Source organism: Loxodonta africana, chromosome 6 (assembly GCF_030014295.1).
Source record: "Loxodonta africana isolate mLoxAfr1 chromosome 6, mLoxAfr1.hap2, whole genome shotgun sequence".
Classification (NCBI taxonomy): domain Eukaryota; kingdom Metazoa; phylum Chordata; class Mammalia; order Proboscidea; family Elephantidae; genus Loxodonta; species Loxodonta africana.
Genome location: NC_087347.1, coordinates 39,421,881 through 39,438,801, shown reverse-complemented (window position 1 = coordinate 39,438,801; position 16,921 = coordinate 39,421,881). Strand labels below are relative to the sequence as shown.

Genomic DNA, 16,921 nt, shown 5'->3' with positions numbered 1-16,921 from the left:
GTAGATAAAGGAGAACCAGGCTCAGGTACACAGAATCTGAATTATAACACTGAAGGGGCTGTTAGAACGATTTTTAGTCCAACTGATGTACCCAAGTAGACCAAAGGGAAGAGGACAGGTGGGGAGGAAGATTTAGGGAGTGATCCCTCTCTTGGTTTTCACAATAACCCTATGGATATTATTATTCTTGTTCTACAAATGAAGACATTCAGGCAGAGAGAGGGCAAAAAAAAACTGATCATGCCACCAAGCATAATATGAAGGTAATTGGGCTGATCTCCTTCAGTTGGAGATTAACTTTTGTTCTCTTCAGGGAGGAGGAACAGAAGGAAGTGGGTTTAGATTAAAGCAAGAGAGAGGTTATTTGTAGGTAAGGAACACAGTGATTTCCACCAGTCAGAGGGGAAATCCCTGGCATGGCTACAGAGAGAGACTGTGATGTTTAGGAAGTCAAAAGTGCCACTGAGCCTCAGCAGTATCCCTGGATAACATGCGCATGGGAGAGGATACAGAGGGAAACAAAGTAGTGAGACGTTATTTGATTTGTTTCTAGATTGCTAACTAGTGTCACATAAAAGTGGCACCTTTCATGTGTGGGTTTGCTGAGTTGTGTGGCATAGAGAACCGAGATATTTAGTCTGATACCCTCCATGGCATTTCTGAGGATTCATTAACTGTCCAGTTAACAGTGGGCACCTTTGTAATTTGATGTGTGTTCCGGCCTTTGAATTTTGTAGCACGGATTAAAAAACCTCCACATATTCCTCTTACTCTTCTACCAGCTCTTGCCTTAGACTGCATCTTGGGGTGTGATGAATCTCCCTAAAAGCTAATGCTGTGGAAAGTGAGCAGAAATGCTAAATCAGGCGCGGCAGCGGGGCTCCCTGGCATTTGCACAAACCACAGCTCCTGTCAGCTGTACCAGCACCGGGAGCACTGCGGATGCTGAATCATGAGTCTGGACTGAAGCAGATTGCATGAGAACTTTTAGACTCAGCAGAGGAGCCACCTTTGAAGGCTGCAGTAACCTGATCTAAACTTCTCACTGAAAAGTCCTTTTTTTTTTTTTAGAAGCAGAATAGCTAATTGGCCTCCAGAGGTCATTTGAGGTCCCCAAAGGGAGGCTTTGTCATTAGTAAGACATTCCAAATCTTGTATCAGTTGTAACTAAATTTTAAGTAAGGGTATTTCAACTCTGGCAAAAGAAGCCACCTGCAACTGTATCCTTTGCAATTGGTTTTTGCGTTCATTGCTTTTCTGTCATATAGGATCCTTCTCCAAACAGCTCAGATGCCCAAACTTACTAGCATCCTGTATAGTGAAAGAATAGTAACAATCTGTTTTTTGTGTGTCAACATTTATATATATAAATAAAAATATACTGTGAAAAATAATCCTATCTTGTAACAGGATTTTTTAATCTAGCAATATTATAATCATTTTAGCATGCCTTTAAATAATCTTCTAAATCTTTATTTTTAAAAATTGCGTGATATTCTTTCCAATTCATTTGCCGTAATTTGCTTAAAAATCCCACATAATAGACATTTGGAAACCCTGGTGGCAAAGGGTCAGCAGTTCGAATCTACCAGGCACTCCTTGGAAACTCTAAGGGACGGTTCTACTCTGTCCTATAGGGTCTCTATGAGTTGGAATTGACTCGATGGCATGGGGTTTGTTTTTTTTTTTTTTTGGTAATAGACATTTATTTATTCATTAAATAAATATTTATTGAGCATCTGCGTGACCTAATCACAGTTCTAGGTGCGGAGGATATGTCGGTGGATCAAACAGATAACAATCCCTGCCCTGTGGCTCTACGTTCTAGTCTTACCTTTCTTCTTTTATCACGATACCAAGTCACTTCCCTAGAACGTTCTTTGTACTTTCCTTCTCCAGTCACCTTCATGGCTCAGCTCAAGCTCACTTCCTCCATGAAGGCCTCTTAGCAGCAGGAAGCAGGGATGGAGTGGGCCTTTGTGAGCATGGCTCCTGCCTGGGAGGTGGGATTGGTACAGAGCAGAGGCGATTTGAAGTCAATGTCCGGAAGACCCTGCCCAGTATTTGAGTCAGGGGAGGGAGGCGGGGACTGCAGCAACGAAGCAGAGTCTTGCTAAGATGTCTGTATTGGAGCAGGGGGTCTTTTCAGCCACAATGTCTGCCTGTCTTCCCCTCTCTAATTTTTTCCTTTCCTCTGTTTTTTCTACTTCTTTTCCTTCTTTCTCTTCCCTCTTCCTTTAGTAATATTTTATTAATTTTCCCAGTCTATTTTTCTCCATCTATTTTTCCTCTCTTCTGTTTCTGCCTCTCAGCTTGCCATAATTGGATTTAAAAATATATGTTTGTGTGCCTTTTTTGAATCAAAAAGGTAGATTAAGTTGGTATTTCGCCCTCTTTTTGTAAATCAGAATGGCTTTTTTACTTGTATGTACACCAGAATTTTTCTCTATGCTTTGAGTTAATAGTTTTGTTTTTTTTTTTTTAAAGTTGTTCACCACTGGGTAAGTAATAAACAATGTAAGTAATAACCCAACCCAAAAACCCAGTGCCGTCAAGTCGATTCCAACTCATAGCGACCCTAGAATAATAACAGGGAAAACAAAACTAATCACACTAAATCCACTTATTCTAGATGCAAGATTTTCAGTTTCATGTTGAAATTATTTATATCACTGAAGTTAATCACTCAAAATATTGACCTTTCTGTCAATAAATATATTATAGAATATGAAAGAAGCATGGGATTAAAAAATGCCCCATGAAATCGAGATAGCAGAATCACTGGCTCCTTACAAAGCCATTTTAGGGTTGAATAGTATTGAGATGAACCATAAAAAATTTAGCCAGCATTGGAACAGCCCAGCTCTCCTAGTACTTTATTAGATAAACCAGTGCAAGAACATTTTTTCCCTCTTGAATTTAATGAAGATAAATAATTTAACTGATGTTAGGTTGTCAGGTTCCCTGATTCTCAAAGATACTTCCTTCATTTCTTTATTCTGTAGTATTTGCATTCAGACATGTATGTCCACTTATAAGTATCTTTTCTATTTCTGTCTTGCTACCAGCCCACTGATTTTTTTAAAAAATAATTTGACATACCCTGTTGATAAGTTTGTTTATTTAAAATATGCATATAGAATAACCATTTGAATATAGTGTCCTATTTTTTTATTATATTCAGAGCCTGGAATACGGTAATATACATATTTGTGAACTTAGGCCTATGTAGTTTATTTTTAAATGTTTATCCATAGCTTCAGGAATTGATTGAAAATATCAGTGCTTGGTCACCATGAATGTCCAGGTTTATGGAGCTAGTAAGAGCTGGCTAACTGAACTTTACATAAACAGATGAGATAATTAAACAGCTGCAAAGGTGGGGCAATTTTAAAATAAATTAAATAATAAGTTCTATTTCCATCAAAGTTTGTAGAATTAAACAGTCTCTGTCATTAGATCAGTAATACTAGGGAACCAAATCTTTCCCCCTCAGATTATCACCCACCAGAGTGTCAAAGTTGTTATCCCTAACTATTTCTCATTAGGAAGTGTTTTAAAAGATACACACGGTGTCAGTGTTTCCTGGTGGTTTCCAATGAGATTCTGAGCTTGGTATTCTGTGAAGTAAAGTTGCTGTTTGAGCATATTCCGGCTTGTGGGTTGTTCAGCTTTATGGAAATGGTGGCCTGAGAAAGTTGGGGAGCATACTTACTAGGATTTTTAAGTTCCTTTTGACTAACCAATAACTTTTACCTATTAAGACATCCAGTTTTTGTTGAATTTAATTAACTGGCAGTTTTGAATCTGAAAATGCTGTTGTCCACAGGGATGCCCACAGATTTGGGTCATGTGTCAAATTAGCCCCTTTTGGTTCTCCTTCCTGCTACTTGCCTTATCACAGGCTTGTGACTCTCTCATAGGTAGTAACTACAGACACTCTGGACAGCCCTCTTTAGCTGTCTGAGGCCTCGTTGACTGGAGAGTGAGAGACTGGCTAGATAGCCTTAAGGTGTAGGATTTAGTTTGGCTTTTGATGTTGTTGGTAGAGGCTTTTAGCACCTGGTGCCTGTCTCCCTACCTGTACATGGAGGTAGTAGTTAAGCTCAAGGATCTGCATATTCAGAACGGCTGGATCCTTGGGTGTGGTTACTCCTTGTCATGGCTGATGAAGCCCTCTGCCAGCGAAAGTACATCTGGTTGCCTCCTCTCTGCACTGGCCCGCTGTTGTTATTTCTGTACCCCAAAAGGGATTTTCTCTTCTCCCGGGGGTTATTTTATATGAAATAACTCAAGATGTTACTTTGTAGTGGTATTTACAAAGTGCTGCATATGTCTGAAGAATTATCAAATAGTATTTTTCTGGTAATAGTCTTGAAGACTTGATATGAATTCAATAATAAGAAATGTTGAAATTTCTCTAATATTAAGTTTCATCGTGCTGAGTTGCTTACAGTACTTAATGTAACTGCACAATTTATATATTAAAGCTTCCTTATGATAATACACATCAAGGATACTATGTTACCTCATCTCATTTAAGGTCCAGAAAATCTGGTGATTCACATTCAGATGTACAAGTAACCCAAACAGTTCCCTTCAGATAACCTTCTGCCTTAATTCAAACCTGAGAGAGTATCTTAATTTTCTGCGGCTAGCATAACAAAATAGCACAAAGTGGGTGACCGTAAAGAACAAAAATTTATTCTCTCATAGTTTTGGAGGCTAGAAGTCCAAAGTCAGGGTGTCAGCAGGACCATGCTCTCCCTCAGTCTGCTCTGGGGGAAGATCCTTCCTTGTCTCTTCCTGCTTCTTGTAGCCCTGGGTGCTTCTTGGCGTTCCTTACCTTGTAGATGAATCTTCACATGGTGTCTTTGTCTTGTGTGTGGATCCCATCTCCATGTCTGCTCTCCCCTTTTATAAGACTCCACTATATTTGTGGCTGGGATTAGGATGCACCCTACTCTGGTGTGACCTTGTTAACTGATAAAACAAAACGCCTATTCCCAAATAAGGTCATATTCACAAATACAGGGGTTAGTACTTAACGTAACTTTTTGGGGAACACAATTCAGTCCATAATAGAGAGTGTCATCCTTCAGTTTTTAAAGCAAGTGAAATAAATTTAGACGTAAGAAAGGACTTGGAAATATTTTAAGAAAGGGCTTGGAAGAGTTTTTTGCAAAATCTGGAAAATATTTTACAGGTTTTCTTGGAAAGGTCAAGTAAATATGACAGTGTTTGCTATCCACTTAACTTCTAACAATCCCTTCACCTAAGACAGCTTTTTGGTGTGATACAAAGTGCTAAATAACCAGCTTGATGGAATTTACAGCTACATATGCTTGTTTTTAGAATCATGTGAAGAATCTGAAATGTTGACCTCAAATTGCTGAGATGTGTGATACCATTTGATCTTGTAAACTCCACCAGTTAATATGCACATAGAACTTGACATATTATATACAGTTTTTATATATGAGGTTGCTTTTTGAGGACAGTAAAGCAACCTGTCATCGATTGAACTGTGTCCCCCCAAAAATATGTGTATCAACTTGGTTAGGCCATGATTCCCAGTATTGTGTGGTTGGCCTCCATTTTGTGATTGTAATTTTATGTCGAGAGGATTAGGGTGGGATTGTAATACCACCCTTACTCAGGTCACCTCCCTGATCCAAGGTAAAGGGAGTTTCCCTGGGGTGTGGCCAGCACCACCTTTTATCTCTCAAGAGATGAAAGGGAAGCAAGCAGAAAGTTGGGGACCTTATACCACCAAGAAAGCAGCGCCAGAAGCAGAGTGCATCCTTTGGACACAGGGTTCCTGTGCCTGAGAAGCTCCTCAACCAGGGGAAGACTGAGGACAAGGACCTTCTTCCAGAGCTGAGAGAGAGAGAAACCCTTCCCCTGGAGCTGACGCCCTGAATTTGGACTTGTAACCGACTAGACTATGAGAAAATAAATTTCTCTTTGTTAAAGCCATCCACTTGTGGTATTTCTGTTATGGCAGCACTAGATGACTAAGACACAACCTTTTACAAAATATTAATGAGGTTATCATGCCAAACTTAGACAACTGATATTGAGAATGTCGTAGTTACTAAGAGGAAACAAATAAACTGAATTGATTGTGGAGGGTGGCCATTTAGTGTTAAGTAAACACCCTTCAGGCATCAGTCTATTGTTATACAGTATAATAAGTAGTATTCAAAATAATTGGAAATTGATGAAAGTCAAAGTATGTTCAGGATCTTCTATTTAGGAAGGCAAATAGGAAGTGTCTGGTTAAACAATGTGGATTTAATGCATGTGTTTATCTCTATTCCCTCCCAATAACCCACTTAAATAACTATTAAGGAATAAAAACAGATGTAAGCCCACAAGGATGAAGAGAGACAACTGATGAAAGATAAAATTTTAGAAAGCAGGTGGATGAGGGTAGCTGTCTTAGGCTTGAGTGTTTCCTGCTCTGCTAAATTCCATGGAGGAATTCAAGAAGAAACAAGCCAACTCATGTCACTTAACTTGGAAAGCCTAGGAATTGAAGTTACCTGAAAGCAGAAAGATTGGCTGAAAGCCTTTAAGGAGAGTAGTTAAACCCCTGATCTACTCCCTATCTCATAGAGCCAGGTGCCCATCCCTTCCCTACTCTGGTAAAAGAACTCGGTTTATGGAGAAAAATAGAAAAGAGGGAATTATCAGGGAAACGGTAGAAGGTAGCTTCCCAGAACTGATGTACATGAGACTTTTTTTTTTTATTTGATTAAAAAGTGCCACAGACTACCCAGCTCAATGAGTGACAAAAACTCCTGCCAGAGCACATCATGGAACTTCATGAAAATGGGGACAATAGAATTTTCTAAGTCTTTTAGAAAGGAAATAACAATAACAAGTGGAATGTATAAAAAATATCTAATGTTAGAATAACATCATATCTTTCAACGGCAGTATTAGAGGCTAGAAGGTTGTGCACAATGCCTTTAAAATGCTGAAAGTAAACAATTTCCAATCTAGAATTCTCTTCCCAACCAATTATCCATCTAGTATGTGGATTGAAAAAAGATATTTTCATACATCCATGTTCTCACCAAATTTACCTGCTATGAGCACTATTTCAAGAAAGTATCAGAGGACATACGCCTCAAAAAAGGGGAGGAGGAAACCATGAATGGGGAAGACATGGAATCTAGGATCCAATATAGAAAGAAGGCAAAGGAAGTTCCAAGTATGATGTTAGAGAGACGTCCTGGGTGGCAGCTGTGCATCAAATCTAGAAAGCTGCAAGACTGTACTGAAGCAGGAGGTTGGAGAGAAACAAGAGGGGTGGCTCCAGGAACAAAGTGGATATGATAAATAACCTGATATGTCTGAACATAGAGGAGTTTTAGAGGAGTCTCAGGTAATAGGCAGATAAAAATGGGAGCAATAGAATAAGGGACAAGCCATGGTGTTTTCAGTTGCCTCATATGCATGTAAAGGCTGGACAATGAATAATAATGAAGACTGAAGAAGAATTGACGTTTTTTTGAACTGTGGTGTTGATAAAGAGTATTGAATATACCATGGACTGCCAAAAGAATGGACAAATCTGTCTTGGAAAAAGTACAGCCAGAATGCTCCTTAGAAGTGAGGATGGTGAGACTTTGTCTCACGTGCTTTGGACATGTTGTTAGGAGAGATCAGCCCCTAGAGAAGGACATCATGCTTGGTAAAGTAGAAAAAAAACCCAGTAAAGTAGTGGGTCAGTGAAAAACAGGAAGACCCTTAATGAGGTTTATTGACACAGTGTCTGCAACAATGGGCTATAACAACAATTGTGAGGATGGTGCAGGACTGAGCAGTGTTCTGTTCTGTTGTACATAGGGTCGCTATGAGTCGGAATCGACTCAACGGCACCTAACAACAACAGGTAATAGAAAATATGTAAGTCCTAAATACATGGAAAAAGAAGCAAAAAAAAGAAATGAAGCAAAAATTTTCAAAACAAAAATGAAGCAGAAGATAAAATGTAATTATATCAGCACAGTTGTGAACAATATTTGCGTAGTCGTAATAGAAACACTAAATACTGATTTAACCAAAAAATGTTGATAGGTATTAGAATGTATTTGGGGCCAGAGGGGTTTTCAAGATTGTATATTAGGGAGATAATTTCTAAAGTGGAATAAATCAAAACATAGCAGTATAAATATTTCATCCTGAAATATAAAGGTAAACACCAGAAGAAAGAGTTAAAAGAATTAAAAATGGGTGTCTCAGAGGTGGGGGGGGGAGGGAAAGGAAATTGATGTGTTTTTTAAAAATAGACCTTATGGTACTATTTGACTTTCAAATCTATGTTCATATACTATTTCTAAAGAAAAAAATTTAAAAAACTAACTTAAAAAGGCAGGAAAGCAAATAGTAAAGTTTTATATAATTTTCCATCAAAAATGATTATAAACAACAACGTTGGGGGTCTCTTCTCAGTTAGTAAAAGATATTACTCCACAACAATATCTGGTAAGTATCTACTTCCTTACATGCTTAAAAAACGGATACACGTTTTACCAGTTACACCACTGTCTTATTTCATTTAAAACCTCTTCTCCTTTATTAAATTGAATACACACCTGCTCATTATAGAAAAGGTGAGTGATTGCGCTGTCCTTTTTGAGACTTCATCAGCCAGTAGGAGCTCCTGGAACCGTTCATCCACAGCACATTCCCATCCTTGCATCCTTGCATTTCTTTTTGCTTTATAGAAACATCCCAGAGTGAATCGTGTTGCATAAAGCATAATTAACCAATTAAACCACCTTCTTTTTTGTAGGGTGGAGAGCACTGTTACTACCATGGAAACATCAGAGGCATCAAGAACTCCAGGGCAGCTCTGTCAACCTGCAACGGACTTCAGTACGTGGAATCTCCTTAGGTCCCCATGCCCTCCATGCTTGCTTTCATCCAGTCACCCTTTCCATTTTTTCTGTCACAGATATTTATTGAGTGACTGTCCTGTGCCGGTCCCATATTAAGGACTGGGCATGCAGTGATGAAGTGTTGTTAGGTGTTACCAAGTCAGTTCTGACTCACAGCAACCCTGTGTACAACAGAACAAGGCACTGCCAGTCCTATGCCATCCTCACAATTGTTTGAGCCCGTTGTTGGCAGCCACTGTGTCAATCCACCTTGTCAAGGGTGAAGAGGGAGGGCAAAGTCCCTGTCCTCGTAACACTTGAAGTTTGCAGGCGATTCAGAGATTGCAAAAATAGTTGTTGTTGTTCTTAGATGCCATCAAGTCAATTTCAACTCATAGTGACTCCATGTAACAGAGCAGAACTACCCCATTGGGTTTTTGAGGCTATAATTTTTATGAGATCAGATTGTCAAGTCTTTTTCCTGCAGAGCTGCTGGGTAGGTTCAAATTGCCAACCTCTTAGTCAGCACCTGAGTGCTTAACCATTGTGTCACAGGGCTTCTTAAACAAATGATTACATGGATTAATATTTAATTATCATTTTGGTAGGTGCCATGAAGAGGACAGGAGCTTCTGGGGTGGCCGAACCTAGTCTAGGAAGGTTTCCCGGCAGTATATTCCTGAGGATATACAGCTCAGATTAGACCTGAGGATAAGCAGGAGTTAGCTAGGCAAGGGAGAGGGTTGAGACACTGAGAAGCTCATGTATCTGCTCTGAGGCAGGATCTGAAAAGGCCGTCTCTAGGCACCTTTTAGTATGGAGCATAATAGCACTTCATGTAAAGATCTTCTTTTGACCATGTGATGGAAAAGGATCTTGAAAGTCTTCTCATCTTTTACTAAAAATTCTAAATCTGTCAAAATTCAATGTGATTCGTACCGTATTACTTGATGGAAATCCACAACATACTTCTGTTTGCCTCTTCAGAACCTAATGGTTTTAGATTATTCTCATGTATGTACAACCTTTCTGTGTTCTTGTAGATAATATTTGGTTTGCATAACAAATTTGTGCTAGTTGCACATAGTGTTGAAACAGTAACCTGAGGTACTGAAACTGCACGTATAGTACTATTCCAGATCAATCTTCTAACCTGTCCATTTAATTAAAAAAAATTATGTCAGGTATGTCTGCTCTTGGTTTTCACTTTTTCATTTTTGTAGCATGAATGCTGTCTAGTAGGGTCTGGGGACCACAGTGGGGTTCTCTACATATAGATATGTGGATTGATTTGGGCAGTATAAAGGTTTTTGTTCAGACACTTTATTTTCAAAGACACAATAGTGAAGCTAGCTTGCTGACTATTTCTTGTCGTTTTCTGTACTTGCTAATTCTCCCTGGTGTGGTTTCTTGTATTATAGTGGCATGTTTGAAGATAATACCTTTATGTATATGATAGAACCGCTGGAGCTGCTTCATGATGAAGTAAGTCTGACTATGATATCAATATTCTTATAGTGCTGTACTCTGTCAGCATCTTTGCCTTTGAGTAGTAAAGAGAAAATAATGTAGATTTCAAAGTGTGTTGTATGTATTGCCTTATTTCAAACTTAGAATGACACCATAAGTTTGGAAGCTTAAATTACTCATCCCATGCCACACACAAGTAAGGGGTGATAAAAGGCATCAAACCTAGGTTTTCTGAAGCTAAGGCCGGTGTTCTTTCTACTCTATGGAGTAAAACGGCATCTTGTTTTGTGCAGACTAAATTCTTCTCCTTAAAAAAAAAAAAACCAGTTGCCATGGAGTCCATTCCAACACATGGTGACCAACTAGCTTTTATTCTTATTGTCTTCATTAGATAACTTTTGTGAGCCTTAGAATCTCCAGTGGAGAAACTTGTAGGTTGAACTGTGATTATATGGTATATTTAGGTTTCTTTAGAGATACGGAGGAAAATAATGTTTTAAGTCCTGCACTGGCAAGCTGCCTATATAAGAAATTGTATACCAAATTTAAATGTTGATGTATGTTCATCAGATATTGTATTGAGGGCTTCCTACATGGCGGGTATTTTTCAAGGTACTAGGGAGACTGTGGTAAACAAAACAGATATAGAGCCTGAATCTCACAGAGCTTCAAGTCTACAGGGGCAGATAGCAATAAAGAAGAAGGGTAAGTAAATATGTATGGTAGGTTAAATAGTGATACATACTAAAGAGAAAAAGTAAAGCCAAGAGGCTGGAGAGGAGAGTTAAGCTTTTATATTGACTGTTCAAGAAAGGCCACAATGATAATTTCTGAATAAAGACTTTAAGGAACTTAGGGAGCTGTAAGAACATTCTAGGGGAAGACCTGATGCAGAGGCCCTGAGGGTTAGTGTGCCTTGTGTGTTCTAGGAACTCTGAGAAGCCTGACGAGGTTGGAGAGGAATGAACAAAGGGGAGAATTTTAGGAGATGAAGGCAGAGAAATAACAGGAGGAGAGTTGGATTAGTGACAAGAGCTGCTAATGTAAAACGAGTATCTTGAGAGCGATGGAGTCAGAATGTTGCCATTTAAATGAGGAGCAGAAAACTTTTTTTTTTTATCTTTAAAGATTTCAAATTTGGATAAAAGGCATCTTGAGACAGGTAATGATAGTCCTCTAGGCCACTGCCAGTAACAGTTGAGCCGAGAAATATTTGTTGTCTTGGTTGTGACGACGAGCGTAGGGTAAATTACGAATTTGAGGCAGAAAAGACATTAAATTTCAAATGGCTAGTGCTTGAATAAATCTCAATTGTTGTTCAGCTAATAACTATTTAAAAAACAAACAAAAAAACAGATAATGAAAAACCCTCCATCTGGAACCTTTTGCTGAAGTAAAATGTTACTTCCCCCCCCATATAATCATTCAGCAAAAATTCTGATTTTGATTTCTGCCTTTGATTAATGGCCCTGTTTTCCTTAAAAAAAAGAAAACAAAAAACAAAACCCCCAAAACACAACTCTCTCAGCCTCAGTGTTTTTTAAATGTGAAAAATGAGATGATAAATTTTCCATGCATATCTCATAGGGCAGTTTTGTAGATTTGTTGAACAAATAAATGAATGAGATAGTATCTAATAAACTGTCAAAGAAATAAAGATATAAACTGCTATCGCCATAATGTTTAAGGCATTGGTTTCCCATTATTAGACCTCTAATCATATTGTTCAGGGGCTGATTTTTACTCGTTTAATGTCTTCTCTTTTTTGCTTTCCTTCTTATTGCCTGCCTTTCGTTGATGTAGCTGTTTGTTCTCATCCTCACCATGGGTGGAGGAAAAGAAACAGCACATGAAGCTAAATCACTCATATTAAAAATGGTGTTACTGATACAACATCTATACGTTAAGCTCTTTGTTTCTACTCTGTTTACTGAATAGTTAAAATCTCATTAATCTCGATATCTTTTTACCTCTTTTCAGAATTAAGAGCTTACTGTAATTTTAAATTTTGATTTTAAGTCTGGATACTTAATTGTAATATGCCTTAAAATAAGTCAAGTAATATGGATGGAATATTTCTAATGAAAATTCATATTATCTCTGAAGTGATAAATGAATGGCAAACTTGTAATTATTGTAAGTTTTTATGTAATATATTAAGAGGGCTCTTTTTAATAAGTAATTTTATAATTTTAAAACAAATCCTTGACAGGAAATTTGGAAAAGCAAAATAACCAAATAACTAAGTAATAATTATCCGGCATCCCATCCCTCAGAGATAATTTCTTTTCACCTTTCGGTGTGTATTCTTTGAATTTTTCGATGATATCTTTCCATTAAAAAATTAATTGGATCATTATTTTGTAATATAATCTTAATTCAACAATGTATCTCTCTGAACCTCAATATATTTGTAAAATGGTGATAAAATATACACTATATGGTGTTCTTGCAAAGATTAAATTGGGTAGTATGTACATTAGCAGTGCTTGGCACTTATTGTATACTTAGTAATGGTGGCTAACGGCAATCGTACTGGTAATAATAAATTCCTAAAACTGAAATTTCTAATTCATGATCCAAAAGGATATAGATATTTTCAAGGTTGTTGATAGACTTTGCTCTATTTTCCTCTGAAACTATACTGCCAGCTTACTCCCACCAGCAATGTATGAGAGTGCTTTCTGTTTTGCAGCCATAATTAACTGTGGATATCATAATTGTTAAGTCTTCGCTAAGTTGATGGCAAAACTTGATATCTCATTGGCTTTCTTTTTATTTACATTTTGAGGCACTACTAGAAAGTTCAGCAGTTTTTCATATAATTAGTGACCAATTATGGTCCTTTCTTGTGAATTTCCTATTCATGGCTTTTAAGAAAGCTAAGGTTTAAGAGTAGCCAATGAAACTATGATTATTATCTGAACTGGAGCAGTTAGAAGACAGTCTTTTACTTAAAATAAAAGTTTCAATAAGATATATACTTTTCATTTTTTGCTAGATAATTATCATATAAATATTCTCATTTTGGTAAAGACCTTAGAGAAAGTTTTGATATTGTTCCATAGAAGCTTGTTCATATCTTGCTTTTTAATTTCCTATAATTGTTTTGTTTCAGAAAAGCACAGGTCGACCACATATAATCCAAAAAACCTTGGCGGGACAATATTCTAAGCAAATGAAGAATCTCAGTAAGTTTTAATTAAAACAGCCATTGCAGGAGCTGTGACGTGGTAGAATTCAGTAGACATGCAGGCTTGATGGGCAGTGGAAGTGGTCCAAGACCTGGGGTCAGCAGTGTGGGTGGACAGCAATGGGAAAACCAAAATATGAAGCCCAGGGGTAAAGCTACATTGAGAACCAGAGTTCTCAATGTTTAGTGTGGTGAGGTCAATCCTTAAATTTCCCTGCCAGTTTGCTGCAGTTTAGCCAACTTGTATTGTTTCCCTCTTATGCCCTGGTTCTGAGGCTGCTTAGATGTTTATATTGGCAGAAGCTTCTTTTGGATTGTCGGGGTATGTGATATCATTTCCATATTTTAATGCAAAAAGTCTTTAATAATTTATCCAAAAACTTATGCCATAATTTATTTTTGATTCTAAAATGAATTATGCATAGTAGACTTAAAATTTTCAGATAATGAGTGTCATGTTGTTGCAGGTCAAATACACATATACTAATGAATTGGAACAGCTCACATGCTTTTTCATGGTGTTTGCAAGAAAATTACATGTTTCAACTGTCTTTGTGACCGTGAGACTGTGAAATGTTTAATGACAAGTATACTTTTCTCACTTAAAGTTATCTTGATTTTGAGGTGACACATTATCAATGCCACTGTGGCTTTATATCATATTCAAAAAGCATACTCCCATGAAATGCAGTCAAATATGAATTTTGGCATTTGCTTTCCTTTTGCACAGGTATGGAAAGAAGTGACCAGTGGCCCTTTTTATCGGAATTGCAGTGGCTGAAAAGGAGAAGAAAGAGAGCAGTGAATGTGAGTGTGGCATTGAGCCTTCGCGCGGGTTTATTTTACTCAGTTGAATTGTGTGCCTCTCATTACACAGTATCCGAGTGTATCTAAAACAATCGATATTTGGGGAACTTCCTCTTAAAAACAAAAACAACAAACAAACAAAAACACCTATGATTATGATCTTTTAAACCAAAAACTAAACTCATTGCCATCGAGTCAATTCTGGCTCATATTGACCATATACGACAGAGTAGAACTGCCCCATAAGGTTTTCAAGGTTGTAAATCTTTACAGAAACAGACTGCCACATCTTTCTCCTGTGGAGTAGTTGGTGGATTTGAACCACCAACCTTTTATTTAGCAGCTGAGCACTTAACAACTGTACCACCAGGGCTTGCACCATCTCTTAGCTGAGTTTAAGCTGCACCTTAAAGGCACGCTGCCTTTTTTTCATCTCTCTCTAATAATTATTCAAACTGATTACAGTATCCTATTGAACTCTGATGTCATATAAAGAATGTATCATCTTAGCTCCATTTTCAAAGTGTTTTCTTTAAAAATTACAATTCATTTGTTTTTCTACTAAAAGTACAGAAGATGTTTTTGGGCTATGTGGTTTATGTCACATTATGTAAAATGTCCCTCTTAACAAAAAAGTGGGGGGAAGGAGTTAGGTTTTGAAACTTTGGATGATTATGTTTATGTGTATTTCTTTCAAATTAAAAATTCCATTATACCAAACTTTGAAGCTGACTGTATTTTTCAGAATGGAATGAATCTCTTTGGCCGTTAGTGATGTGACAGTTACTAAATGAAAAATCATGAATTCATAGAATCAACAACTCTTGTGTATCTCACATGTATTGATAAATGTATAGGGGCTTTGTAACTGAAATTATGTTCCTAGTCTTTTTCATAATAAATTGGAAAGCTGTAATGATGGAGAATGTTTAGTAATTATATGGCGAGTGCTATGTAACTGAGAATTAATTCCATAGTGTAGATTACATGGTAATTTACTGGATAACTTAATGAGTAATTATAGTAGAAATTGCACATTTTAGTTAATGTTTTGCTGAATGTATTTTTTGTGGAAAATTAGGCCACCAGCCTTCGAAAACTTAGTTCCAAGATAACTCATCTTTGATTTTATGAGCCTGTCTTGGTATTATTATTATGGTGATTTTGGATATCTTTTTTTTTTTTTTAACTTGGAGATTCCTTATTTTAACCTTTGAAGATGCAGTCAATAAGTTTTATATAGGTAATAATAAGCTTATGTAGTAATAAAAGTTATATACGTATGTTATATGTGTATGTTATATATAAACATATAAGTTATATATTTAATATTGTTATACAGTATGTACACACACACACACATATATAACCAACCAAAACCAAACCCATTGCTGTTGAGTCAATTCCTACTCAAAGCGATCCTATAGACAGAGCAGAACTGCTCCATAGAGTTTCCAAGGAGCACCTGGTGGATTTGAACTGCCAGCGTTTTGGTTAGCAGCCGTAGCACTCAACCACTACACCACCAGGTTTTCCACATACATATATATACATAACTATATTTTTTATATATATAGCTATATGTATGGATGTGTATGTGTGTGTGTGTATATAAGTAACTATATGTATGGATGTAGGCTGATCTTTGGCTGCTGTGCACCCCTACCCAATATGAACTGATCAAAGACCATGTAGGTACAAAACAAAGAGCCGCCATTAGTAATTTTCCAACTATGAAAAAGAAATGAAAGCTCAAATAAGAACTAAAAACTTAGCCCTTACTCTTAAAAGATTATCTAGTAATAATTAAAATTTAGAAGTGCCAGAATATAATAATTGTTTCTTCCTTTGAGAAGTGTGTGGTTAAGATTATTATTATTATAAATTTAAATCCAGCAAATTAAAGTTTTGTTGGACCACTTTGATACCTGTTGCGGGTGAACATGTAGGTCATTCTAATCTGTGCTGTTCTTATTGCGTGAGTTTTTGGTGTATTTTCTGTGAAGTTTTAAGTAGATAGGGGTTTCTTAAATCACATCTTAATGCCAGAGAAATTGAGGTTTATTTATTTTAACAAAATTATACTGTACGTTTTTCCCTAGAATATTTTTACATATAAAATCAAGATGGACTGTTGCCTAGCTTGATGATTACTTAACTGTACTGATCATTAAATCTCATTAATCTCATGGAGTCTCACAAGAGTCACCATAAAGTGTAGGTAAACACTCAGATTTCCAAATTCGATGTTTACCTGTACTTTTATGGTTACTGTCTTTGATTCCTCTGGGCACCTCTTTGATCAGGTCGTCCGTAGATGCTTCACGTCCTGACCTTGTTTCTTTCTGGTTGTTTACCAAGTAGGCAGCAGCGAGCTCTTCTGAGAATCACAGTCAGTCTGCTGTTTAACAGTAAGCGTCAGAGGTTTTTATATCAACCACTATTCTGACCGTATATTTTTTTATTTACCACAGCCATCTCGTGGTGTGTTTGAAGAAATGAAATATTTGGAACTTATGATTGTTAATGATCACAAAACGGTAAGAATATAGTGATC

The 16,921-nt window shown here is 37.1% G+C and overlaps 1 protein-coding gene across 2 annotated transcripts in view; it reads left to right on the top strand.

The window, feature by feature from the left end:
* ADAM23 (ADAM metallopeptidase domain 23) overlaps window positions 1–16,921 on the top strand; it is a 167,438-nt gene that overhangs the window by 82,787 nt on the left and 67,730 nt on the right. For both annotated transcript variants that reach the window (XM_003406108.4, XM_064286766.1), the window contains exons 5-9: window positions 8,810–8,892; window positions 10,316–10,379; window positions 13,483–13,555; window positions 14,288–14,364; window positions 16,839–16,904. In XM_003406108.4, coding sequence (XP_003406156.1) covers window positions 8,810–8,892; window positions 10,316–10,379; window positions 13,483–13,555; window positions 14,288–14,364; window positions 16,839–16,904 — 363 coding nt within the window. The remainder of the gene's footprint in view (window positions 1–8,809; window positions 8,893–10,315; window positions 10,380–13,482; window positions 13,556–14,287; window positions 14,365–16,838; window positions 16,905–16,921) is intronic.